Consider the following 27923-nt stretch of genomic DNA (forward strand, 5'->3'; position numbering starts at 1 on the left):
ACTGAGGCACAAAGAGACTTAGGCACTTGCCCAAATAACACAGCTAGTGCATGACAGACTCAGGGTTTGACCTGGGTGGTTTGACTCTAGGGTCTGCCTTTAATTTTCACCCTCTAGGCTTCTGCTGTTTTCCTTCTTCTGGAGGGTTTATGTTCTAGTGGGACAGACAGACAATTTCTTGAAAAACTATAAACTGAGGGTGGTAACTGCTGTGGACAAGTGGGCGGGATGCAGAGGATGAAGATGGGGGTGACCACTTGAGGAGAAGACCTCAAAGACAAATCCTAAGGGTGAGAAGGCATCAGCTGTGGGAAGACAAAGAAGTCAGGGAGGAAGGCTCGAGGCAGAGGGACAGGATGTGTGAAGGCCGTCGGGTGGGGGGTGTGGGGAGGGGTTTGGATTTTCCCTTAAGGGTAGTGAGAGGCCATTGGAAAATTGTAAGCAGGAGGGTAACAAAATGTTGTGGATTGATTTGTGTTCCCTTCCCAAAGATGTGTTGGAGTCCTAACCCCCAGGACCGCAGAATGTGACCTTATTGGAGATGGGGCCTTTACAGAGGTAATCAAGTTAGAACGAGGTCATAAAATCAAATATGACTGGGGTCTTAGTAAAAGGGGGAAATTTGGACACAGAGAGACATAGGGAGGACGCTGTCTAAGGATGAAGGCAGAGATCAGGGAGATGCTTCTACAAGCCAAGGAATGCCAAGATTGCCAGCAACCACCAGAAGCTCAGAGAGAGACATGGAACAGATTCTCCCTCTCAGCCTCAGAGAGAACCAACCCTGCTGACACCTTCATCTTGGATGTCGAGCCTCCAGAACTGTAAGAGAAGAAATTTCTGTTGTTTAAGCTCTGAAATCTCAGGAAAGGTCAAAAGTAAACTACTGAGTAAAAACTCACCATTCCAGATCCCAAGAGCCATTCTCCATCCCAGTAAGCATGAAATAATTCCCTTATTGAATCAAGTTCAGTAACAGACAGATGAAATAGACTAACTGAATTCTTGGTCATTCCTTACCCAACAGAGTGTAAGACTCCATGAGCCACCCAACCTCTAGAAGGTCAGATAAGAAAACCAAATTCTCCACCATTGCTGTCACCTATAGGTAATAAATTATTGGCTGCGTGAAACCCAGAAACAAAAGGAAACCACAAAATATGTAGAATTTCGTTCACATGATGGTGGAAGAGTCCTCTGGAGTGAGAGAGGGCAAGCCCTACGTGCATAAGCATTTTTCAAGATGCCTCTGTGTCACATTTGCTAATGTCTCATTGGGCAAAGCAGGTCACATGGTCAAGTCAAGAGGAGAGAGATCCCACCCCTTGATGGGAGCAGTGGCAAGGAATTTGTGGCCTTTTTTTTTTCTCTTTTTTTTTTGCAATCTAACACACTTATCTACTGCTGTGGACTCGATTGTGGCCCCCCCTCCCCCACTGGCTTCATAGTTTGAAGCCCTGACCTCCAGTGTGATGGTATTTGAAGGCGGGGTCTTTGGGAGATCATGAGGATGGAGCCTCCATGATGGGATTAGTGTCCTTATAAGAAGAGACCACAGAGAGCTTGCTCGCTCTCTGACACAAGAGGACAAAGTGAGAGGGTGACCGTCTGCAAGCGAGGAAGAGAGCCCTCAACAGAGCCTCACCATGCTGGCACCCTGCTCTCAGGCTCCAGTCTCCAGAACTCGGAGCCACCTCATCTATGGTGGCAGCCCAAGCTGATTAAGACACCTCCTTACCCATTAGTCTTACCTGTAAGCAAATAGACCATGTCAGCAGGCACAGTGCAGAGAAAATACAAGGCTGCATCGTTGGGTCAATGCAAGAAGGCATCAGAGGAGAGTTTAATCTGCTCCTGAGGGATGAGATGGAGTTTTCCAGGTGGAGAAGAGGAGGGGAAACTCTCCAAGCGGAGGGAACAGCATATGCGAAGCCCGGAAAGCGTGAAAAATCTGATTTACTCTGGCTCTTAATCTTGGAGAAAAAGGAACCTTCTTTACGAGATTAATTTTCCATGGCTTTGGGTTGTTGTGTCTGAGATGCTGGTTAGGATTCCGTTTGGTGCCCATGACTTTGCTGGCAGAATTGGAAATGGAAAACCCGAAGAGAATTTAATTTAAAAGGCTGTTTAAAAAGAGAGTGAGAATGGAACAATTTTCTCCCTGGGTCAGACACTGTTATGACAAAACATCCCTTTTTATTGTTCTGGAACAATGACAGAATGAAGAGTTCACTTCCAAAATCAAAAACAAATTCCCCTCTCAAGAGGTTTTGGACTTTGATGGATAGACAGGGCCTTTGCCCAAGACTTCTGAGAGTGACGTAGGAAGAAAACCAGCTTGTCATTCGAAGAAACTTGGGAAAGAGAGCTCTTCCCCACAAATGGGGCCCCCAGAACCCTCCTCCTCTAGGGAATCAGGAATTAACGATGGAGTTGAAAAGTGGTACACTCCAGCTTGAGTGTTTTCTGTTATTTTCAATTGTCATTATTTCATACATGGACCATATATGACTATCTTTAAAATCATTCGCTTCTTTCCTTTAATCCAGGTGAATGAAATATCTGTATCTCTATCTCCAATGAACTTTGAGATTTCAGACATAAAAACAAAAATGTTCATTCTGCTACAGTGAACCTTTTTTATTGCTGACTTTTCATCAGAGTGGTGGGGTATATGCTAATTTAAAAAATTTAATGCAGACGTACTTTTTAAAAATCAAGATTAACTTTATTTTCAGAATATTACAATGCTCTTTAAACTTCGGTGAATCTTGAAGGGTAAGGAAAGCGAAAGTTGAGAGTTCTGTCCCCAAAGGATTGAGGGTGCAACATTTTTTCAACCAAAGCTGCTCTTTGCTCCCATGGGGGCACCTGGGATGGGTGAAGCATTTGTGTGAAGACCTGGTGCCTAGTGGAGAGTTGCACAGAAGATACCCAAATCACCATCTCAGTCTCACTGGATCTGTTTTCACATAGTGAGAACGTCTCTGTCCCCAGTGCTGTTGCTTTGGGTAGATAAGTTGGCCAAGGGGAGCCATCTTGTTTCAGCCCTACTATCCCCACGTAGACATGGGCGTTCAGGAGGTAGAGTGGGAGAATTTGTTCCGGCCCTCAGACTCTGTTTTGTAAAGGTACTGCCAGACACCAGCAGCTACTCCTGGAGCTCAAATATGGAAGGCTAGCATTTTCTCTCCGTTCAGACCCTCTCAAAATGAAGGATGGCAGGAGAAGGAGGTGGGAAGAGGAGACCCATGGCTCCTTTTGGGTAGTTGAATGCTTTTGACTTTTAAGAGAGAAGCTTCCTTTAGCCTCTGAGATTTTTCAATTATAAAATCTAAGACATTTTTTTTTTTGGTAGCTAGCATGTGCATTTAGGATGGAAGAGGGGAAGGAAGAAAGGAAAAAGAAAAAAAGTTTAGAATTTTTTTAAATTTTAAAGAAGATAATTTCTTGCAGAACACAGACCATTTAATGGAGCAGTGGTGAAGTTTGAGATTTTCCAAATGGATGGATCAGTTCCCACTCTCCTTTCAAGACCTTAAATTGGAAGTTGTATTGAAAGTTGATACTGAAAAATGGAAGGATATTGCTTTTAGGCAGAGAGTTATTTTTTGTTTTTCTGAGGCGGTTTCTTTCTGGAAGAATCACACAGAAGCAAGGTGTGTCAGCTGCAAGTTCTGTCACCTGCTCTCTGGTATAAACTGAGCAGTTTTTGAGGATCCCGCCCACCAGCCCTTGAGAACAAGTCATCAGACCTCCACCTGCCAGCAAAGCTCTGTCAGTGGCTTTGTCCCTTGTGTCTTGTTAGTTGCTGGCCGCCTTCTCCAGGGAGGTGCAACTCTCTGTGTTTCCTCTCTTGGGGGGCAGATGATACCCCAGCTTTTCCTTCAGGGAATATTTTTGTTATTGGACTAAATATCAGGACCACCATTTGGCTCCTGACATAATCCCGAAGATTCCACATTTATATTTCATGGGTCCCCACCTCCTTTTCTTCCAGCTGTCCTTCAGTGTCAACTTTTCTTTCTCTTTTGACGCCAGAGTATTCCACATGGGCCAGTATCTTTGGGTTTTCTTCCACCCAGCGATAACTGACCCTTATTTCTTTCTGCTTGGAAAAACCCAAATCATGTTTACTTGTTGCCTTTCTTCGTCCCAGTCTCTCATTACCCGCTTTCTTTAAAACTCTCTGTGATTCTTGAGGGCCCCATGACCGCCATGGAGAAGCTAGAAAGCCCCTGGCCATCTTTCAAAAGACACATCAGGAAATTCTGAACATGTTTTGAAACTCCTACTAATTCTATGGGATTACAGAGGTTTATAAACTGCATTCCACATTTTTCCCTTGGTATTCTCACAGACTTCTGAAATGTCAAAGGGACTGGATTTCTATTTATCTCAATATTAAACATGTATGAAAACGGAGGGCGCAGAATTAAGATGCTCATTCTGGTTTCTCTTAGAAAATCTCCTAGGACTGTATGACTCTTAGTGTAGATTTCCATTGCTATTTGGCAGTGGGATACAAATATAATCGTAGCTTTTTATCTGTTTTTTAAAGTTTTGTGAAGCAACAATAGGTCGTATTTATCAGGCACTGAATTTTTGCCACACACAGCATTCAGCCCTTTCTCTTTGACCTACATACCGACTGAGAGCTGGGTACCATTATCCACATTTTGTACATGAGAGACCCTGGAGGAGAGAGCTGTCCTCTTTAAGGATTTGTCCCTGTTTTTGTGGATGATCAACTTCTGCAAGAGAAATTCTGGAGCCAGTTAGGTAAAATAATCAGTTATTATAAAAACCACTTGTTTGATCCTGGTCCGACTACTCTGTGCTGGTTCACCAGCAAAATCTTTAAGACACACTTCTCTTACCTTTTATCTGTGGTCCCAGCCAGATAGTGGAGAGAGGCAATGACTGGAAGAGATTCTTGTCATCTTTTGAAGCCAGTTGGTGACAAGGAGCCGAGCGGTTTGATGTCCCAAGGACTCCTTGAAGAGAGAAACTTTCACAAAAGTTTTAGAATTGCTCTACTGACCCGGTATTCCATTCTCCCAACTCCTTCAGTTGGATCTCCTCCTGTTACCAAAACATCCTACCTTCTATAGCATTCTGCGCTACTTTTATGCACCCTACCTGTGACAGGAACCTCTATGTCCCCTAAAGATAAAGGGAAATCTTAAAGGTCAGAGCAATTTGAGTATTGTACACTCTTCTTGTAGAGGAAGAACATTCTTGGTACCCCTGGTGTTGACTTAAGTTATTTTTATTTAAATTTACTTAATGTGCATGAATGTAAAATTAAACTCCTTTTATTTATGGCTCTGTACAAATCAAAAAACGAAACTCATTTACGAGTTAAATATAACCAAGACTAAAAGAACCCCCCAAAATTCAAATTGGAAACGTTAATTACATGCCACGGCTACTGTTTTGTGAGAACTGAATTTCCGTGCACAGTCTGAGTGTCATGCTCCGTGTCGGGCGCCGGCTCTTGGAGCTGGTCAGGCCCGTCTTGGGATCACTCAACTCTCCCACCATTTTTCACTCATCCAGTGGCTTTCAAACAGGACTGTGCATCTGAAGCACTGGGAGGGCTTGTGAAAACGCAGATTTTGGGGCCCTATCCCCAGAGTGTCTTGATTCACTAGGTCTGGGTTGGGCCTGAGAATGTGCATTCCCAGCAAGTTCTCAGGTGATATGATGATGCGGGTGTGAGGACCACACTCTGGAAACCACCACACTATTCAGATCAAGAGACTTTCTTTTCCACAGATATAAGCACAGAAACGTCATTGACAAATTGAGTTCCCCTCTGCTCCTTTCTCATTAGCCTGTGACAATTAAAGTGACATATTTTAGCCAAAGTTGTGTGCCGGTGAACACAAATGCAAAGCAGGCACTGAAATGGAGTGTGTACGATGGAGGGTGTGCCTGGTTTTATGGTAGGCGTCCAATGCCCCTGGTTAGGCTTTGTAAAATGTTTTAGTGTAACATCAAAAGAAAATCCAAAGTGGAACCACTGAACCCCTGAGAATGTGTCCATGTCCCTCACTTCCAGAAACACTGCGTGGGTGGGTGGGGTATTATAAAACACTTACCTGCGGAAACAATAATATTGTATAAGTACCAGGCTCCTCAGCTTTAGGTGTAAATGTTAGAACCGAGATTAAGGCACATGGGTGAGCAGGGACAGAATCAACCAGTCTTGTCCCACAGCCAATGGGTAGGAGTCGTAGACTTCATCTTGGTATCCGGAAGGCCCTCCTCGTGCATAGAGTTGCCCTGAATGGAAGGAGCTGCCATAGGGAGGTTGGAAACAGCTAGCCTTCGAGGGGTCTCCAACGACAGCTTGGTGGATGTTCCAGGGGACTTCCATCCATAAAAGCCATGTGTCCAAGACCCCTTTGAATGCAAAAATTCTATGATTTGGGGGCCTTCTTATCAATCTCCAAAAATCCTCCAAAGCGAAGATGTTTAGCTCTACCATATCCAAAAGGCAGCCTTGCATCGTAGGTCCTCAACCATGTTACCACCCCTAACACTTCTTCCCTCCACCCTCAGACTGGCTCTCCTCTCCCGCTCCTCAATTCTGTCACTGTTACCACTGTTCGTCCAGCTTTCCAAGTTCAACACTTGGCACATCCCCTTCCAATGTCTCTATTGCTTCTCTGCCTTTCTCTTTCTATCGCACACCATCACTCCCACTCAGTGATGCTTTAATAGCCACGTGTGGATTTACTGCCGCAGTCTCTGCTCCCCATTCTGAGCCCCTTTAATCCACTTAATACCAGACGACTACCCCCTCCCCCCAAATTGTTTGGCGTAGACTTTTATTCACGAAACATCTCTTCTCATCCTGGGCACTTCGTTCCACTAAACACACACAGGGAAAAGCTGCTCTAAATGGCCCCGCGTGTGCCTGGTTCATTCTTGTCTCCATTTCTTGGTCTATGCAGTTTAGCTTCCCCATCCTCACATCCAGCCACAGACAGATAAGCTCACACACATATACCCACCCTGAGGGGCCTCCCATCTTCCAGTACTTGTTAAGTCCTCTTTCTCCATTAATTGAACTCCTCTGTGGTTAAAAGCAGGACAGCATTTTCTTACCCTCTCTGCTCTCATCACCACTTGAAAGGATTGTACTCATTTGTTTGTTTACTTGTTGATTGTCTGTCTCTCTCTCCCCTCAAATTCAAGATGGCGGGTCCTTGTCTGGTTCACCTCAACCAGCACCTACACCACTGCCTGGGGCAGAGAGCCAGCCAGCAAGTATTTGTGGAAAGAAAGTTTATATCTGTCTCCCTACCTCGACTGTGAGTTACAGAGCAGGAACCAGGTCTTGGCATAAGTCTGCAATTTGAGAATGATTTCTGCCTTGAGCCCGTGGGCGCCATACCTGTCTTGATCTGGAGCGCTGTAATTCAGAGGTGTCTTAGTGGAATTGGGCCCCGAGGGTCTTAATTTCAATCAGTCTCCTTGGATTTGTTTTGACTGGAAATCCTATTGCCTGTTTTTAAAACTTATTCCCCCAGGCGCTTTTGAGCACTTGAGACTTCTTGGCAGGCAGGCATTTCATCCCCATCAGGAAATCTCATCAAAATGATATTAGGTTTGCACATCAGGAAAATAAAAATCCTCTGAGAAGATGTTGCTCTTCTGGGATTGGCTTTGGATATAAGCAGATAAGCCCATTCAGAAGGTATTTTGACCACATCTGAGATATTGGGCCAGGGCTGGGTGGCAGAATTTCACAATAAACAATGATGGGAAAAATAAGAGTGGGAAGGAGACCCTCTCCCCTCCAAGGAATTTCTCTAGTTAGAGGCCAAGCAGAATTCAAGAGAAGAGCAAGACACCAGTTTTGGGTATGAGACTTTCTTTTCAAAGGGCTGAGCGGTCACCAGGCATGCTGGCTAGGCTGCAACCTGCCCTCCCATGCAGGGTCTTGCCTGTATCTTTTGGTCTGGCCTCCTCCAGCCTCCACCTTGTAAACCGTACTTGGAAAATCCCATAATGGCAGGACCACTTTTATTCGAGGTTCTTAACAGCCCCCCACCACAAGTATTTTTCACAGAATTTGGGCTGGACTTCCTTCCAGAAAGAAGGTACAAGGTTTTCCATCCTTAGGAGGTAGTTTTTGAAGCTCTTGAACTCCTCTTATCTCCAAGTTTTCACAAGTGTGTTTTCACCCACGTCTTTCACTCTTGCTCAGTGTGGTGCTGAGGGTTCTAGAGAGATGACTGTGAAGAAGGCCTCGTGAGGTCAGCAAGAAGGTGACAGGACTGGAGATTCGCCAAGCCCGTGCCCTCTTTGTCTTGCCCTCCCAAGGGGCCTTGTCCTCATGCTTCCGTGTCTCTCTTTTCAGAGGTGTGAACATGTACGCCATGTTGACTGGGACCCTGCCTTTCACAGTGGAGCCTTTTAGCCTGAGGGCTTTGTACCAGAAGATGGTGGACAAGGAAATGAACCCTCTCCCCACCCAGCTCTCTACAGGTAATGCTCCTGCCACTGCGGATTCAGGGTTTCAGGGCTTCCACTCTAAGCAGTTTGGATCCAGCTGTGAAGCAGTATTTGTTTTTGTAGCAATGGTGTTAGGGCTACCCCATGATTGTAGGTCTCTCCCTAGTATTAAAGCTAAGTCTTGAGGTGGTTGGGTTTCTCGTCTCTAAGCAGCCACTCCCTTCATCTCACTTCAGTCCTTTCCTTTTCTGCTATAATTCTGAACCCTTAACTTCCTCCTTCTACACAGAACACACATATCAAAAGGATCTTATAGTCTCCATCAGAAAAATAATTGCAGGCTTGATTGTTTAAAAACTCACCATAGTATATTGTTGACTCTGAAAAGGGTGTTTATAATCACATTTCTATTGTGTCTTCCTTAGTCAATTCACTGTAAAGAAATATTAGTTTCAATGCAAGTTCGGTCTGTGATTTGTTTTGCAATTTGAGTTTCTGAGCCTCTTCAAAAGCTTTTAAATAGATGTAGGTTCAGTTACTTGATGAGACTGAATCCGCAGGTGTGTTTGGAAGGCGCTCTCAAACTTCAGCTGGTTCACATTTCAGTAAACAGCTCGTATTAAGGTTTGGTTTCAGACCCAGTAAACTAGTACAATTCGTTCTTTTGTTGGGTTCACAGTTCACTTCAAGTTCCTGGCCTCGACAATCATTTAATTGGCTCGTTAGATTAAACTCAACTTCACTGAGATAAGGCCTGTGACCCCCCCCCCCAAAAGTGATTATTTCGTTTCAACTGATGAAACGTGGTTAAAATGTAGCATTTTTATTTTACTACTATTATGTATTTTTCTCTTGAGTTTATAAAGCATCCGTGAAGCTGACCCTGAATTTCTGCTTGCCGAATGGACTCCAGGCTGAAAGGCATTCTTGGATGTCATTATCTAACTCAGTCCTTACTTTCACTTTTGCTAAGGAGGATTGAATCCCTGTAGGCTGAAAGCAAGGAAGCATTGTGTACTAGGAAAGATAAGTTACAGCGCTCTCATTATAAAGGAGATATTTCTGCACTGAAAGCCGTAACGCTTGGAGTTAGAAAATGTACAAAATGTTGAACAAATTGTTATATTTAGGTTTTAGAGCTTTCAGAAATTTTGAAAGTGCTGCAGAGCACTATGAGGAGTGCTCATTCATTCATTCATTCATTCCATATTTCATAGGTTTTCACTTATTCCATGAATATGTATTGTGTAGCAGCTATGTGCTAGGAATGTTCTAGGCGCCAAGAAGACAGAAGATGAAACAGACATAGTCTCTACCCATACAGAGCTTACATATCAGCAGGGGAGGCAAAAAATAAACAGATAAATAAACATGTTTGATGTTTGGTAGTGTTAGTGCTCTAAAGAAAAGAAAATAAATCAGGATAAGGGGATAGAGAGTAAAGATGTTTTTTTTTTTTAACAAATAACATTTTTAAAAAACCTTTTTATTGTGGAGTAATTGTAGATTTACGCGGTTATAAGAAAACATACAGAAAGAACCGTCTACCCTTCACCCAGTTTCCCCCATTGGTCATATCTTGCATGACTGTAGTATAATATCGCCCCCAGGAAACTGACATTGATAAAATCCATTGACTTTATTCAGATTTACATGCATTTGTGTGTGTTGGTGTGTTTTTAGTTTTATGAAATTTTATCATAGGTGCAGACTCATGTGACAACTCCCACAGTCAAGATCCAGAACAGTTCTGTGACAGGATCTCTTGTGCTGTCCCTCTATAACCAGAGCCGTCTCCTTGCCTGCCACCTCCCTAACCCCCGGCAACCATAACCTGTTCTCCATCTTTATAATTTTGTCATTTCAAAAATGACAAATGACCAAAAAAAATATATATATATGTATGTAAATAGCTTTTTTCACTTAGCATAATTCCATTGAGATCCATCCACATTGTTGCATGTATCTATTCTTTGTTCCTTTTTATTGCTGAGTAGTATTCCATAGTATAGATATACCACAGTTTGTTTAACCATTTGCAGTGGAAGGACACTGGCTTGTTTCCAGCTTTGGGCTATTATGAATAAAGCTGCTATTAATATTCTTGTACAGGTTTTTGTGTGCACATGTTTTCATTTCTCTGGGATGAATGCCTATGAGTGAAATTGTGGGGCCATATAGTAAGCACATATTTAATTTTGTAAGGAACTGCCACATTCTTGTTCAGAGTGGCTGTACCATTCGGCATCCCGACTAGCCATGTGGGAGTGATCCAGTTTCTCTGCATCCTTGCTGGCATTTGCTGCTGTCACGGTTTTCTATTTTAGCCATTCCTATGGGAGTCTAATGATATCTCATTGTGGTAACAAATAAGATTTGATGTTTAAAAACAAATGCAATCTTTCAAGGTAAGTCTCTTTAAGGGTTATATAGTCATGAATATTGCCATCTTTCAGAGAGATCCTGAAGTTTCCTTTACAGTTCAGAGTCTGTTTTGCCTTCAACAGCCGTAACAAAGGACGCTAGGAGGATGTTTGTACCCCCCATGCCTGGAAAAGGCAGACACTTCGAATCCCAGTGAGATCCTGAGGAGCTGGAGAACTGCTTCTCATTGTATCAGTCAGGATAGGCCAGGTTATGCTGCAATAACAAATAGCCCCCAGATCTCAGCGGCTTAAGATAACAGATTTATTTCTCATTTAAACCACATATCTATCAAGAGTTGGATTGGGGTCCAGCCCCGTGGCTGAGTGGTTAAGTTCATGTGCTCTGCTTCAGCGGCCCAGGGTTTTGCTGGTTCGGATCCTGGGTGCGGACATGGCACCACCCATCAGGCCATGCTGAGGCAGCGTCCCACATAGCACAACCAGAAGGATCTACAACTAGAATATACAACTATGTACTGGGGGCTTTGGGGAGAAGAAGAAGAAGAAAAGATTGGCAACAATTCTTAGCTCAGGTGCCAATCTTAAAAAAAAAAAAAAAGAGTTGGATCAAGGGTCGAAGGGTTCTGCCCATCCTAGTAGTCAGGGTCCCAGACTGTTGGAGCAGCCACTGTTTCAAGCATGTTTGGTCCATGCAGAGGGAAAGAGATGTCTAGAAGATCTCTCATCAGCAGCTAAATGTCCCACCAACATTCCACTCATAACTCCCAACGTTCTAAAACATGTCATATGGCTTCCCCCGACTCAAGGGAGTGGGGAAGTGCAGTCCTGCTGTATGTCTGGAAGGCAGAAGGCCAGAAATAGCTGTTGAACAGTATTAGCATGAGCCGCAGGCTGTGGGAGGACGAGCAGGCAGTTCAGCCCGCCGTCGTCACGGTCAGGCAGCAGGGCAAGGGCCGGCCGATTGAAAACATAAGGAAATCAGTCTCTTTACTTCTAAACCGTACCTTGTTTTTATCCCCAATACTATTACCCACTTAGTCGGCTGGGATCTCAATGTTTTGTGATTGTGAAAATTAAATTTACCCTTAAAGAAGTAAAAGTTGCACGCCTGAAGATGGTAAAAAAAAGTCCAAAGGAAATTCCAGAGGAGAAATATTAGAAATGTTCCAAGTGATTTCAGCATCACTGGGGTTGGGTCCAACCTCGCATAGCTCCTGCTCTGGACAGACAGCTTTGACTTTGGCCTTAAGTTGTGTGTGGGCTTGTTAAACATCTTCACATTCCAAAACTTTGTTGTCTTGACTTGTCAAGCATGACCAAGCGTGAATTGCATTTCTATATCTGGTCTTACATTAAGGAATCTGGACTGCTTCCCCCGGACATTTTTTTTTCTATTGGGATATATAAATATTTCTCTCAACTAGGGCTTTAACCCATTGTGCTAGGTGTCAAGGATAGTGTTTGCACATAATAGATGCTCGGTGAATCTAGGTTGCTGACTCTCGTGTTAAAGTGGGTGGCCTGGGAAGGCAGCTCACAGATTCATTCGACTACCCAGGGTTGGAATTAGCCTGATGCAATAGGGTCCAGAGTGGAGGACTTTCGGTTTGGGGATCAGCTGCTCCCCTTCTGACAGCCCCGTTTCTCCAACCCTTTGCACCTCGCCCAGTTTATCCCTTCTCGCTTCCGGCCCATATTCATTTATGACACCATATGATATCATGTTGTTTACATCCACAAATACTAGCTTACCAATAACAAGAGTAGCTGCCATAATTGTCGAAGGGCCGTGTATGCGTGCTTTTCATATTCTCTCTTGTTCTCATAATAGCCCTGCAAGGAAGTACTATTATTCCCAATTTATCAGGGAGGAAACTGAATCTCAGTGAAATTAAATAGCTTCTCTGTTTTTGAATTTATGTCTGCCTGACCCCCAAACCTGGATTTTTCTACTATACTGTGCTACTTATCTCTCTTTCCTTATTTTATTTACTATAAGATGCCCCTCTGCCTAGATTTGGGGGTATTATCTCTTGTCCTTATGGTTTGAGTAATATCAAACTTGAAATGTCCAAATTGAAAATGTGTCAGTTTTAGTGTCTCACTTACACATCTTTATTAATTTGATGACTCTGTCGCTCATATTCGTAACGACATCTCCATGTCTATTGTGTAGTAGTATGCTTTTTTTTTCTTAGATTAAGTTGGAAGAATTTTTGCCAAATTTGAGTTAAAACAGTGCATTATTACCCCTGGCGAGTCCACTGTGCATGCTTTCGAAGAATCGCTCCTCGTCTCTCCCGTGTAGTTTGAAAACTTAAGCTCTTGGGACCTTTCCAGTTCTCGCTTCTAGACAATTTGTCTTTCTGCTTGTTGGCGCTCGTACATCACAGAGTCGTGAATGCCTTCCGTGGCTTACACGTTTTTCAGACAGCTTATCTTTTCATCACGACACCTCAGTGATGGCACTTATACTGCATTCCAAACAGTCACTTCAGATCAAGAGGCTTTTGTACCATGAAGTTGCCAAAGTGAAGCTGAAGGTGAGGTGTTAGCATCTTCGAGGGTTGAGCCAACGCTAATTAAGATTTCAGAGGAGGCTCGACTGTCAAATAATTGTTGCTGCTTTCACCTGGGACATGATGGGGGCGGAGCCTCGGGTGGGGATGGGATTCCACTTGCATCCACTGGGCTACACTCATGGAAAAAGTCCGATGGTCTGTCCATGCCCTGCGACCCTTTCCCTAGACTCACACAAGTCAGTCTAGACTTTGGAAAGCTAATGCCTCATGGAGGAAAGTAGGTTTTGCTCTGGAGGAGTGGGTACCACGTGTGATGGGGAGCACAGAGAGGGAGCTTCCTATATGAGTCACCCCTACCCTCCAGCCCGAATGAGAGCCCATGTGCTAGCTCAGAAGATGGATTGCGACACATAGCCCTGCCCGCTGCAGCTTTCTAGGACAGTGGAGAATATTTTAATCCCTTTTGCTCGTGAGTCATAGAGATTTTCAAGACCCTAACACATACTTCAAAGAGCTCTAAGGATGTTTTCAAAGCCCTTTTTGGATAGTAACGCCAAGCTTGTGATGTCCAAAGAAAGAAAATTCGTCAGTAGAGATTCAAACTAAAATTACTTGTGCTCATCAGCAAGTTGTGAAGATGCAGAGCGCTTGGTTCTGAAAATAGAACAAAAATGCACATCCAGTCTGTTCTTAGCTCTTCTGGCTAATCAGACTCTGAAAAAGCCTGGTGCAGCCTGGGTTGTTGTTCAGGGCTTTTGAGGGTAAGCGACAGAGATGTCTCAGAAACATCGTTAACTCACAGCCTCTCCATTTCAATTCATTAAGCCCGCATCTTTTTCCTTTGACCAGTAGAGCTTCCTAATTAAGCATCCAATGACTCTTGCAGTGTAGGGGAGCTGAGAGACGGGACACAGAGCTTCCAAAAAGAGGAACCTCTGTTTTTGGAGATCTGTTTCCTTTTGAGACCATTGAAGAACATTTTAGGAAAGGTCTGCTTAGAGACCCAGCGATAAAACTTACAGTATTAAGTGTACCTACCTCATGACTGCTCTGGCGTCTACCCGTGTATTTTTACCCACTACATTCTTAAAGAGAAATGACCCTCTGGTGACCTTAGCAACTGTAGGAAAATAACACCTTAAGGAGTTACCGAGTTATCTGGCGGCACAACCTAGCAAAAGTTGTTTCTTTTGGGTTGATTCTGGCATCACGATTATGCTGTCTTTTGATGGCCTCGTTTCTATCCTGCAGAAAATAGGTTGACAGACAACACTCATCCTTCTGTAAAGGACAGCATTAAAATGACAAGTAAAGCCTGTGGGAAAGTGAGGATTTTGATGACTCTTCCTCGAAAGGTTAGATTATGTTAGAAACTGAAAAATAGTTTTGGAGAGAAGGCTAGAAAAGTTTGAGGACCAAGCAAATTAAGATTCTTTTCTGAGATCTAATACTTGTTATATTGGTAATTGGATATCATATACAAAGTTACATAAAATAGTATTTTTTATATTGCAAAGAAAATATGGCAATGCTCCATAAAATAAGGACTATAGAATAAGAAAATGTCACGGTCCCACAACTCAAGCACGACAGACCATCTTCATTTTGAAGCCATCCCTGGCATTCTTTGTCCATATGTGGACATGCATATTCTCATGCTGAACAATTTTGAGGCCTGTGGCCTTTGTGTGCATTATAACATATTTTTCCACGTTGTGTAGTTGTTTCCATTGTTATAATCTTAAAGGATGCGTATGTTCTATCCCTAGTGTCTGGATGGACACCAGGTGCTCTATAAATGTTTGTTTAATGAAAGGAGACCCAGGGCATCTGAAAAGTCATTTTTGCCTGGTATAGAAGAGAAAGGGATTGTAGGAATTTTGTAGTTTGTCAATCGCTTCTCATGTCCTTTCCTTACCCACCATGCTCAGCGCAACTGCTGTGTGGTGGCAGCGAACTTCAGTATGCTGAAAAATAAGGACAAACTTTATTGATGTCCATTCTGCCCAAGCAGCCCCTTCAGTTTGAGGGACAGCACAAAAGGAGAGGGCCCATCAGGTAGACATGGGTTTACTGTCTCGCGCTTGCCAGAACTTTGTACACAAACAAGGATTTGAAAACTTGAGTCATTGTTACAGAGTTTACTTAACCCTTTAACAAAAACTGGCTCTCTGGCATTGTGTTGGCCTTGTTGGCTCAGCTAAGTGGGCATGGGCTCTGGCTGGCATGAGGGCTGCATCATCAGTTCAGGGTCTGGGGAATAAGTGGGTGGCCATGGAGAATGGCTTTAAAAGAAGGGAGCAGAAAGAAAGCAGGACCTCCCTGATGCCTTGAGACTGTGGTGTCACATGGTGAAGGCCAAGTTAGAGGGTCTAATTTAGAATGCCTGTACCCTCTGGTTCCTTTGTGAGTGCTCAAAATCCTACCTTGAGATCAAGTTTTTTCTCTTTCCTTTGTTTCATCCCTTCAAGCCTATAAATACAACATCTCTTTGGTTCACCTTTAGAGGTGGACCACAAGAAGAGACTACAGGTTGTATTGGGAAGTGCAGGGCGTCGGGAGACCCGAACTGGTCTTGCTTTACCATGTACCAGTTGCATCCCTTGGACAGACATCTTAAACACTTTGACTTGTGGCCCAGAGATCCAGAAAACAGATCCGCCCAGCAGTGGCTCGGGAGGGGTGGTGGGTCATCTGCCTCAAGTCCCAGTGGTGTCTTCATTCAGCCTGTAACATGCCTGTGTTATTTGCCAAATGTCTTCACAGGAGCCATCAACTTCCTGCGCTCTCTCCTGGAACCAGATCCCGTGAAGAGGCCCAATATTCAGCAAGCACTGGCGAATCGCTGGCTTAATGAGAATTACACAGGCAAAGTGCCGTGTAATGTCACCTACCCCAACAGGTAATCAAGTGCACACAGAAGGCCCCTTCTTCGGGCCAGATGGGGCCTGTCTTACAAGCCCTGAATAGCTCCGGACGGGAGGCTGTACATGATTCCAGCAAAAGCTGCGTCTTCTCTTGGCTGCCCTTCCACCCTCTGCAGCCACACATCCATGGACAAGCCCACATCAGTGCACGAGAGGCAGTGTAGAGAGGGCCATCCCATGTGATTGTGGAGAGTGTGCCCTGCAGGGGTGCCCAGTGGAGGGTGCGTGGAGGCTGCAATCCAGGCCACATTCCCCTTGTCAAACCTCCTCCGGAGGACCTGCATCTTCCCAGAGTGGCGCCTCTTTCTAATTCACACAAAGGCACCATTTAGACTAGCTATGGCCTGAGTATGTGTGTGTGTGTCTATGTGTGTGAGTGTTTAAGTGCGTTGTGTCTGTGAGTGTATCTCTTTGTATTTGAGTGTGTGTGTTTGAGATCCACCCATGAGCTCTCCTGCCAGCATCAGGCAGAATCCGGTGGAATGGCCTCTCTCCCCTTTCAAACCACCCCTCGGGCTCCTCCTCTGCCACTTCTTTGCTCTGATGTTTATTTCAGCCCTAAGTCCTCGGCCTTAGAAAGTTGGGGGCAGGAAGAAAAGGCAATGGAAGGAGTCATTTGCTTCAGGCCGCATTTCCCGTGGACTTCCTGTGAAGGCTTCACCTCAGCAGTTTCCATGAGGAGGAGTCTTTTTATTTATTTTTTATGAGGAAGATTAGCCCTGAGCTAACATCCACCACCAATCCTCCTCTCTTCCTCTTTTTGCTGAGGAAGATTGGCCCTAAGTGAACATTTGTGCTCATCTTCCTCTACTTTATATGTGGGATGCCACCACAGCATGGCTTGACAAGTGGTGCGTAGGTCCACACTTGGGATCCGAACCGGTGAACCTGGGCTGCCGAAGCAGAGTGCGCGAACTTAACCACTACACCACTGGGCCGGCCTCAGGAGGAGGAATCTTTAAGGAAGGCTTACAAGCAGGAATCCACAGCATGGAAACACTGAGGGATACCTTGTGATGGCCCCCACGTCTCCATGCTGGGGCACTGGCTACAGATTGGAAAACATTACCTTGAACTTTTTTCCTACTCATTTGACATTTTGTTAACTGACTCGAGTGGGGGAATGAGGGCCCTCATTTTGGTTACTTTAAAGCAGACATGGAGACCACATGAGTCAGACCCCTTCCAGGGCTGGGACCCACCTCGACTCCTTCTTCCTTCAGACCTAGAGTGGCCTGCACACTTGACCACTCTCAGATGAGGACAAGGGAACCCCCGATGAAGAGGGACAGACGGGGAACTGGAGGGAAAGAGGTATCCTCCATAATCATATTTTCAAAATGCCTAGGAAGGTCTGGAAACTTCCACCAAGTCTTATGAAAGCTGCAGTGCGGAGTTCTTCAAAGGAGGTGGGCAGGTAGGGCTCTGTCTTGGAGAGAAATTTCTAGAAGATCTTAAGGGGGTGTGGGTGGACCTTCCTGGAGTCTGCATCCATGCCCCTGGGCCAAATTTACACCTGCTATGGCCATAGATGAGGTGGTTTCACTCAGTTGCCTTCTAGAATTCTCGCATTTGATTCATGGGAGGTAATTTACACAAAGTCTGGGTGACTGAGGTTACCAAGGGAACCTGGAAATAGACTCTGGTTTCCAACAGCGGCTCGATTTGGGTCCGTATCTGAAATAGACACCAGAAATATTACCCCACCGTGAGAGGGAAAGCAAAGCTGAGGGGCCAGACCTCATTACCAGGGCTCACTATGGATAGCAGCACACAGGTATGCTCTCTGTAAAGGAGGGGCATTGGTGGCAGCCAAATGAGTCATTAAGCTAATGTAATCACTGTCTAAATGAGCGTAATCAAGCCACTCAACGTGGCAGCTGTTGAAGAAAGTGGAGCTGGTATTAGATACGGTGTCCCTGCTCCTTGCTGGCTGCATCTTCATTCACTCATTTTATACTAGAGGCAAATCCACATTCCATTTTTAAGCCATGAAACCAGAAATCTAAACTGTTGGGAGAGGCCCATGTTATTTACAGTCTTTATTTTGAAAAATGTTTAACGCAAAAAAGATGTGCTTTTGATCATTATTTTTCTGGTTTCTGTCAGCACACCGATAAATGGAGTAAGAACGTGTGACCAGAGAAAGGGATGCTTTCTTTATAAAGTATATTTTATGGCTTCCCATCATACCTAGCCCCATTTAGTTATTTTAGGTGTTGTCAGTGTTTTCCTTTGGGAAAGAAAGAGAATAAAGGTCTGTGTTTTATATCACTCTGCTGTAAAGCCTCCTCTGAAGTCACTTGGGCCTCCAAGTTGATCTCCAAAAGGCAAGAGGAAAATGTCTCTAAAAGTAAACTTCGTATAATAAATGTTCACGCTTGTCCATCAACATGTTTGCTGTGTATCAGGCTGGCCTCCCTGTTCTGGGAGCAGACATCTTGACAAGAGCAGACCGTGGCTGCTTCCTCCCTCTCCTTGCGTGGGCCTGGACAGTCTCGCCGCTGCTTCAGTTAGCTCTGGAGACGGAGGGAGGGCAAGGAGGTCATTGATAACACAGGACAGAATTAGACCGAAGTGGTATACAAGCGGTTTTAATGAGAATTTATTCAGTTAGAATTATACCTAGTGCTCTGGAACATTTCACCATTGTCTGTATCATCCAAACGTGGAGAGATAATACAAATTCAATCACTGATATCGTAGAGCACCAAATATATACACTGCTTATTGGACAAATGTTTAAAATATTACTCTCAGTCAACAGTCAGTGGACAGTGTGTATTTTGGCAGAGGTCTCCTGTTTTTGAAGACAACGGATATGAAGGGCAAAGATGGGGTGTCTGCTCTGCTCACTTCCCTCCTCTCACCTCCACCTCCCAGCCCACCCCCTCCTTCCCTATGGCACCCCACACCCAAGCACTCGTCCTTCCAGAGCCTGCTCCTAGTAGAAACCGGGCTGTCTGCATGTGGCTGTGGGTTGATTGGCATGGGGCAGAGTCACACAGCCATGATCTGATTGGCCAGGGGCCAGGCTATTAATGTGGTCTGATTGGCCAAGATCAGAGCACAGCAGTGGTCTGATTGGCCAGGGGTGGGGTCAAGTGGCTGTGGTCTGATTGGCCAGGGACAGGGCACAGCAGTGGTCTGATTGGCCAGGGACAGGGCCGCTCCCACACAGATATTACCAGGTAGTTTCAAACAATCCAGCCTTCTGTGTTGTGTTTTGGCAAACTTCAAGTAATTGTATTCTTTTTTTTAACAAACATTATTATGTTTTGCCATTAGTCATTCCAACCCCCTGCCATTTGTTATTTAGAATTTGTGATTTTTGTGGTCAACCGGAGTGAGGGAGGTGGATTTCCTGGTTCCTTGCTCGCATTTTCTTTGGACTGCACTTACTCAACTCCAGGGGAGGGAGAGCTGAGGTAGGTTACAGGACGGGTGGTGCAAGGTGGTCAGCAGACCCAGGTCTGCCCTTGTCGCCCCTCCCACCTGACCTGTGAACTTGGCAGGTCAGTTTCCTCTTATGGACCATTATGGGGTTGTACTGTGCAGTTTCTTGGGGTGCTTTGGTTCTGAGGTCCCATCAAAAATGTCTTTGGACCCTTTGGGGGGGTCTACAGAGTTCTCCAGCCAGATGTGTTTTCACTCTGCTCCCAGAGTGCCCTATTGGTATCTTCTTGAGGGACTAGAATGTCTATCTAATGACACACCCCTGCTGCCAACGCACATACTCCTTATACCCGTCAGCCCGCGTTCTTGTTCTCCATGGCTATTGGTCCTGTCTGTTTATTTGAGAGACGCTGGGTGTGGAGCTTTAGCTTCTAGATTCTAAGCCGGGCTGCCCCAGTTTCAATTCTGGGGCTGCTACTTCCCACCTTGTGACCGTGGACAAGTTGCTTCACTGCTGGGGGCCTCAGTTTCTTCATCTGTAAAATGGGGATAATAGCAGTGCCTGCCATAAAACTGTCACGAGGGCTAAATGAATTTATCTTCTCTTCTCCCCACTGGAACGTAAACTGCATGAGATGAGAATTTGTTGCCTGAAAGAGTGAGTGGATAAATGAATGCCTGGCATTTCTTTGGTACTTCATCTCAAGGAGTTCATCTTCCTAATACTTCTGCAAAGAAGCTTTAACCTGTCCTCTGAGAGCACCTCACTTTACAGTTGAACCCCAAATTCCCTATTTGTGAACTTGTGAGCTCACACCGTTCCTTTAAACACGGCCTGGGTTGGCTCCTGAATACCTTCCTTTCCCATCCCAGCTTACACCCAACTTTTAAGCATGGGCTGCGCTCACATCCAACAAATATATTTTAAGGAAAGAATGTCAAATTGTAAGAAAATTGGGGATAATTGCGAAAATTCGAATATGGTCTAAATGTTTGACAACATTAAAAGACTATTGAAATTTTGTTGGGTAAGTTGATTGTGATTCTGTAGGGGATAGATGTCCTTGCTTTTTAAAGATGGTCATAGAGGTGTTTAGGAATGAAATGCCATGATGTCTGTGATTTAAAATGCTTTAGCAAAAAGAAAAAAAATAGATGAAGCAAGTATGGCGAAGAGTTAACAGTTGCTTCTCCCAGATGTTGGGCACACAGAGGGGAATTATACTATTCCCTTGTCTTTTCTGTGTCTATGAAATTTTTCATAATAATGAAGGAGTGAATGAATGAACCTGATTGCCTTGTGCTACCATGTTTGTGGGCATCACTAACGAGGCCCCAGAGCCTTTCTGTGAAGGTGGAGACGTGACCAGTTCTCTGTCCCTCTGCCGCCCAGGATTTCCCTGGAAGACCTGAGCCCCAGCGTGGTGCTGCACATGACCGAGAAGCTGGGCTACAAGAACAGCGACGTGATCAACACCGTGCTCTCCAACCGGGCCTGCCACATCCTCGCCATCTACTTCCTCTTAAACAAGAAACTCGAGCGCTATTTGTCAGGGGTGAGTGGGGCCCTCGTGGCCATTTTCTCTCCTTTCTGTGGACAAGGGAGCTCTTATGCCCCAGTGGTTTCCCAGCTGCTGACACTTGATCTAAGCTGTTAATTTAAACTAGGGTGGGATAAAAAAAAGTAGCAAAACCTGCTTCTCAGGTAGCTAGTGCTTTTTATCTGAGGTGTTTTTCAAATATTCTCCCACAGAGGTAAGCCCTGGGTAGCACTGTGAGAGGTTCCCACCTCTTTCCCTTCAGCTTCTCTGTTGCCTTTTTCATTCTGCTGTCTCTCAGCTCTTGGGGTTCCCACGTTAGAGGCATTGGGGTCTTCTGTGGTCCTAAAAGTTGGAGAGCAGGCTCTCTCAGGCATTCATCTCTGAAGCATGGCATATGAGAAAGCCACTATTATATTTACTTCTCCAGAAAATAAGAATGAAATTGATCTTCACTAGCTTGACCCCAGCCCCTTTTCTCAATCTGGGAGTCAGAGAGTCCAGGTGTCCTGGGCTGCGTGTGAGGCACAGCGTGGAGTCTGGTAGCCTGGGGTGGACAGTGGTACCCTCATGCCTTGGTCACCTTCATCCTTTTGCCACAGGTAGTTCATCTGGGCCTGGGTGAGGGAATTTACATGCTCCAGTTTCTAGTTTGGACTAAATCATTTCTCTCCAAATGGACAACGGCTTAAAAAGAATTCTGTGAAGAAAACTGGATCAAAGGTGGTCTCAATGCTGTCTGCCACTCCTGTTTCTCCTGCTCAGAATGTGGGGGCTGACCATCTAACAGGAAGTCAACCAGAGAAACTCAGAATTGTCAGGAAGCCCATCTGAAATTTGATTTTGTATCCACTGTCACGAAGGATGACCTCCACCCTGTCTATATGGCGGCTGAAGATCTGATTGTGTGGGTCAACGCTATTAGGAAGACATTTAGACTCCAGAACATGAAGATGAACTTCTAGAGTTTTCCAATGCTGTTTAAAGTCACATGATAGCCAAATGCATCACAAAATTCCACTAAATAATAGGCTTAGAAACCTTTTGTGAGGTTTCTATCTTAGAGCTGAAGATGAAAATCCACCTACAATTGGGGAAGTGATGTTCTCCCTGCCGTGGTGGAACTGGCCAAAATAATGCCCATAAGAGATGGTGAGAGTGTATCTCTTGTTAGCAAATAGATTTGGGAGACATCTAGAAAACATTGCTGACTAGTGAGGAAGCTCCAAGGAAAGTTTGTTAAATAGTCGGATGAAAGTACAGATGTTTCTAAGCTGATTCAGCTTAGGATATTTGCTAGATTTTGCTTCAACAGGAAATTATTCACAGAACTCCTTTTTTTGGTGAATCACCAAAGGAAAGATGTATGTGAGAAGAAACATTGTCCATAGTAAAGGCTTTAAATGAGAGCAGTGTTTTATGGGGGAAAACCACGCTCCGTGCAAGCAGTGATGGGATGACACTTCTGATGGTGACAAACATGTGGCTTTGAGGCTAGATCTTAGAGACAGTGCCACTGTCATAGGAAAACTACAGGTGAGAAGTCAAGGTCAGAAAGATGGGACCTTCCAGAGATAGTATATTATTTGTATCATTTTATTATATGATAAGGAGTGATTAAGAAAATCTCTTATATCACACAGAGGTTCTTATTCTCTCACGGTGAGAAACTTAAAAGCCATATTGAACTTGAGGCTGCTTTCCAGTTCCCTTTTATAAAAGAAGACGATTTGTTCCACATTTCTTTCTTATCTTTTTTAATTCCTATTTTATAATGTACATGCTGTAATACTACAGTGGCACTTGCTTATAATGTTTAAATAAATATGCATATATTGTAGGTGCCTGCTTACAACTTTTTCACTCATATGGGCTCAAGGTCACACCATTTGGGGACCATCATGCTAGAGGACAGTTAAGAATTTACATAATTCTCAAGTAAAAGGAAGAGAAGAAGGTCAACACGCTGATTTTCCTTTTCAAATGATGAATGTTGTTCAAACGTTAGTTTTTAAGAAGTGTTTCCAGGAAACTGACTATAAAGTTGATGATTTCACATATTTAGAGGATGACATTGCTACGTTCCTAAGATTCAAACATTTTCTTTTGGGAAAACTAGTTCTTCAGATGCTGATCTGTAAGATGGAGGTTCGTTATTAAAATAGTTTCTTTCATATGTCTACCAACACGTCTACAGATACAAACTTGGGTTACTCATACTTATCCTAAACACCACAGAGCTCATCCCAAGCAAGAAAGCCCTTGGTCTGAAGCTCTTAGGCTGTATCGTGCTTTCTCTGGGTGTCTTGCCATCTGCTGTATTTCTGCTCCTCCTCTTTGCCCAGCTTCAGGGTTGCAAGTGTTGCAAAGCTGAGCATGGTTTTGTTACTGAGAACATTCCCTGGAAATTCAGCAAATGTACTTCTAACTGGAGAAGGTTCTTATTTTATTGTATCTGTTTCACACTTAACCCTTAAATCACAGGACCTACCTGGTCCGAGAACCAGCGTCTAGGCGAGTGCTGTTTTTAACTAGAGCGAACGAATCCCCACAGACAACTACAGGCATCCACTCAGTAATTTCCGCACGTGGCTAATTTAGTGGCACCGTATGCACTATCCCAGTTATTCATCTCACCAACAATTACTAACAGCTCGTGTATAATTTTGAAAAAGAAGCTAGTGAACCAGAAAGTAAAATATTGTGCCTTAATTGTCATTTCTCCCCTTCTCTTCTGATGCTCGTTTTCTCTTTCTAAAACCAAAAGCATGGAAAGTTGGAGAGCGTGTAAGGGCATTCCGTGAATTGGTTGATAAATTAAGCAGTCAGTTGTGTAATTTCACCTGTCTCCAGATGCGACTGCACCTAAACCCTGTACCTAGATAACTGTGGGGCATCTTCAGTCTTCTTCAAGCTATGTTGTGAATTGCTGTGACTTTTATTAGGACTGCAGGCAGGGACTAGGGCTGTTTTTAAGCAAACAAAACAAGATGTGTCTCCTACTTAGTAATTCAATAAAATAAGTTATTCTTCCCAGCTCACGTATTTGGTTTCTGCATTCCCATCTTAGACTTCATTGCACAGAGGAAAGAACTGAGGCCCAGCAAGGAGCATCTACCTGCCCAGGGTTACTGGGCCCTGGCCTGGCAGAGCCGGTAACAGAATTAGGTCTCCTGACTCTGGGCCCGGGGCTCTCCCCACGCTGCATCCTGACTGCAAACCATCCGCGGATGAGCCTTTGCATTTCCGTGAATGGACTTACCAACCACTTCTGGCACTTTCTCAGCCAAGTGCTGGTTTAAAAATTAATGCCTGCATAATGGACATTTCAATTTCCCATTTGTTAAGCTACGTTTGTTTTCTCTTCCCCTCTGGTAGAAATCTGACATCCAGGACAGTGTCTGCTACAAGACCCAGCTCTACCAGATAGAAAAGTGCAGGCCCACCAAGGAGCCCTTTGAGGTGAGTGACGACAAAGCAAAACCCAGGATCGCTTAGGAAGAGTGGATTTCCATTTGGGGAGGGGAGTGGAAAGGAAACCACTTATTATGGTTCATAGAAGTAGCAAAAATCAAACACTTGACTGAGCCCTGGAGAGATGGTTTACGACAGAGCAACCATTGCTCAATCTCCAAAGGCTGGTTCTCAGCTGTGGCCGCACATTAGAACCATCGGGAAGCGTTAGGCCATCTGGGTGCCCGGGCCACATCTTGGACCAGTTCTATTGAATCTCAGGGGTCTGGACTTGGGGTCAGTATTTTTTAAAGTTCCCTGGACAATTCCATTGAGCAGCCAAGGTCGGAAACCACTGTCAGATCTCCAGAAGGCAAAAATGAGATGCTCAGAAATGTAAGTGAAGGGACTGCTTGGCATCAGGAGAAGAAAGTAAGACGAGGAACTGAGAAAAATGGGAGAAGTTTTGGACGAAAGCGAGCTCTTCCAGTCAGCTCTCCCTGGTGACCTGATGCTACCTAGCACATACCTGTGAGAAAATACCAAGATTCTTTGAATCCAGAGTAAAAACTGGGGACATATGGCAAATTTCCCCAGTTTGGACCCCAGATACATGCTCGTAAAGAGACTGTGCCTGGGAACTCCAGATCCAGGGCCAGGAGCACGGGGTGAGGGTGCTCCCCAACCCAGGACTCCTCACTCGCCATTTTGTCAAGTGGGGTCCTCTGTCTTCTCAGTGATTTTCCTGGGAACCCACTTCTGTTTGCCCTCCGGAGCCTCTCCCATGTGCCCCAAGTCCCTCTGGCACAGGAGCCTCTCCCACTACACCCAGAATTCCTTCATTTGAAGAGAGATCCAAAAAGGACCCTTCCTCCACACCCTGCCCGAGGCTGATGGGCCTGCCCACTTCCCTCTTCCCTTTTCCAACTCAGAACTTTCACCCTGATTCCACAAGCCTCGCGTGTCACCAGGAAGGAAGTCCTCCCGGGTTGTTCCTGAGCGCCAGGCTGCAGTGAAGCGGTGGGTGGTAACTGAGCACTGTGGCTCCTTGGCAGCCACAGAAAGCAAGTGGGACACAGACCAGGGCAACACAGTGATGCAGGTGACGCAAGTGCTGAGCTGTGAGGTGCCACGGGAAGATGTGACAGGAGCATGGGGAAGGGGCCGCCCCTGAGTGTCAAGGCCAGAGGAGGATATCACAGCTGTCCAATGTAGACAGAGCCTGGGGGACCGCTCGATTTAAGGAGGCAGAGAAGAGGAGACACTGATGACAGAGAAACCAGTGAAGATGTCAGGGGTGGCCAGGGAGTCTGCAGGTGACCCAAGAGGGAGTGATCTAGGGAGACCATGGGAAAGGCCAAGTATTAAATGGTCACTGGTGTCGACTGAGCAGTTAGTTATCCTGGGACCTTAGAGAGAACAGTTTGGTGGAAGTGGAATAGGCAGAAAAGAGATTGCATGGATTTAGGGGAGGGAAGACAGCCCAGATCTCTGTCAGTGACACCGGCAATGAAGAGGAGGAGAGGACATGGCCTCTGCTTGAAGGACACACAGGGAGGTGGGAAGGTGGAGGAGATAGAAGGAACTCCAGTGGTGAGAGGGGAGGGGTACACATTCAGAGCAGCCAGGGTGGAGCTCAGCCTTGACCCCAAGGCTGGAGGCCTCCTTCTTCTGAGACAGGCTGTGGGCACCAGCATGATAAGGATGGAGATAAGCTTTTGGAGGGCGGGCTATGCAGGCTGGGGCTGACCAGCAAGCCCACGCATGGCTTTCAGGCTGAGAGCAGGAGAGCAGAGGTGGTGTAGGGACCAGCCTCCCCTGAGCTCCAGACCCTCTGGCCAGTTGCTTTCTAAACCTCCTCATGCCTGAGTGGAGGTGTCTCCAATCTAGCATGCCCGGAACCAGACGCCGCCCACCCCCCATTCTCTGCCTCCAAATGGCAGCCCCGCCCTCGGTATAGGGCAGAAACCCAGGAGTCCTTTTTAATTCCTTGCCCAGAGCCAGTCGGTCACCAAGTTCTGCCAATTTGACTCCTAAAGCTCTCGAAGCCCTCTGCCCTCTCCATGCTCGTCCTCCCGCCCCGGTCCCAGCCACCATGGCCTCTTGCCTGGACCTCTGCCATGGCCTCCTAACGGGTATCACCCATTCCCATGACTGCCTGGCACTCTCTTCTGTGCACACCAGCCAGAGCAAGCTGTCCACCCTCAAATCAGATCCTGTCCCTTCCTTGCTCGAAACCTTCAAAGACTTCTTTAACCTGAAGGGCAAACTCTGTGACGTGGCCGCCGTGTCACAGATGGGACTGGCCTCTGCTTGCTTCCCCAGCCTCATCTCCCAGGCCCACACACACGGCCCTGCTTCTTGCTTTGTGCTCAGTCCCACGGGCTTTCAGACTTCTCTGCTCTCTTGGCTGCCAGGACTGTGAACACCCTGTTCCCTCTTCCAGAATGTTCTCTCCACCCCTCTTTGCTGAGTTAATGTCTGTATATCTTCAGACCTGCAGGCAGGGTCAGTTTCTCATGGCCCCGTGCCAACCTCTGACCTCTGCCCCTGGGACGCATCCCTCCAGTACAAGCTGTCACACCTCATTGTGCACCTTGGGCTTGTCCCATTTGCAGCGTTACATTTTCAGGGATTATTTGGCTAATGTTTCTCTCCCACTCTGGCCTGTGAGTCCCTAAGAACAGGGGCTGGGTCCCTTTTGCTCCTCACAGCATCCCTGAAGACTGCACGATGCCTGGCACACAGTAGGTGCTTGATAAATATTTGCTAGATGAGCGAATGAAAGAATCAAGTGGACCTTGACCCAAGTCTCGGAAAATAGAATTGGGACAGCAGCTGGAGAAGGTGGAACATTCCAGGAGGGACGCCTAGCTTGATTAAAGTAGAGGGGACACCTGCAGCATAGCACACATGTTGCATTGTCATCACTGGATGCCATGCCCTAAGACAGAGAGGGACCTCTTACGCTCAGTTGCACCGAGGGTGGTCACCGCGGCTGGGGTGACCAGGGCATGCAGAATTCACTGTTCGGCACCCCTGCCTCTTGGTTTGTATCGGACTCCTTATGGCTTCAAGGAGTAATTCAGACTTAGATGCACCAGGTACCCCTATGCGTGCACCTTAGTGGCCTCTAACCCACTTTGCCCATGCCCATGTCCTTGGCTGCCCTCGCACCCGGCCCCCTGCGGTGGTGTATTTAAAAGTATCAGAACTGTGATGGGAAAG

General features: G+C 45.5%; 1 protein-coding gene across 2 annotated transcripts in view; it reads left to right on the forward strand.

Moving 5' to 3' along the window:
• HUNK (hormonally up-regulated Neu-associated kinase) overlaps positions 1–27923 on the forward strand; it is a 110759-nt gene that overhangs the window by 69499 nt on the left and 13337 nt on the right. For both annotated transcript variants that reach the window (XM_044750685.2, XM_070488757.1), the window contains exons 5-8: positions 8378–8505; positions 16148–16283; positions 21098–21260; positions 24621–24704. In XM_044750685.2, the coding sequence (XP_044606620.2) occupies positions 8378–8505; positions 16148–16283; positions 21098–21260; positions 24621–24704 (511 nt within the window). The remainder of the gene's footprint in view (positions 1–8377; positions 8506–16147; positions 16284–21097; positions 21261–24620; positions 24705–27923) is intronic.

Source organism: Equus asinus, chromosome 18, assembly GCF_041296235.1.
Source record: "Equus asinus isolate D_3611 breed Donkey chromosome 18, EquAss-T2T_v2, whole genome shotgun sequence".
Lineage (NCBI taxonomy): Eukaryota > Metazoa > Chordata > Mammalia > Perissodactyla > Equidae > Equus > Equus asinus.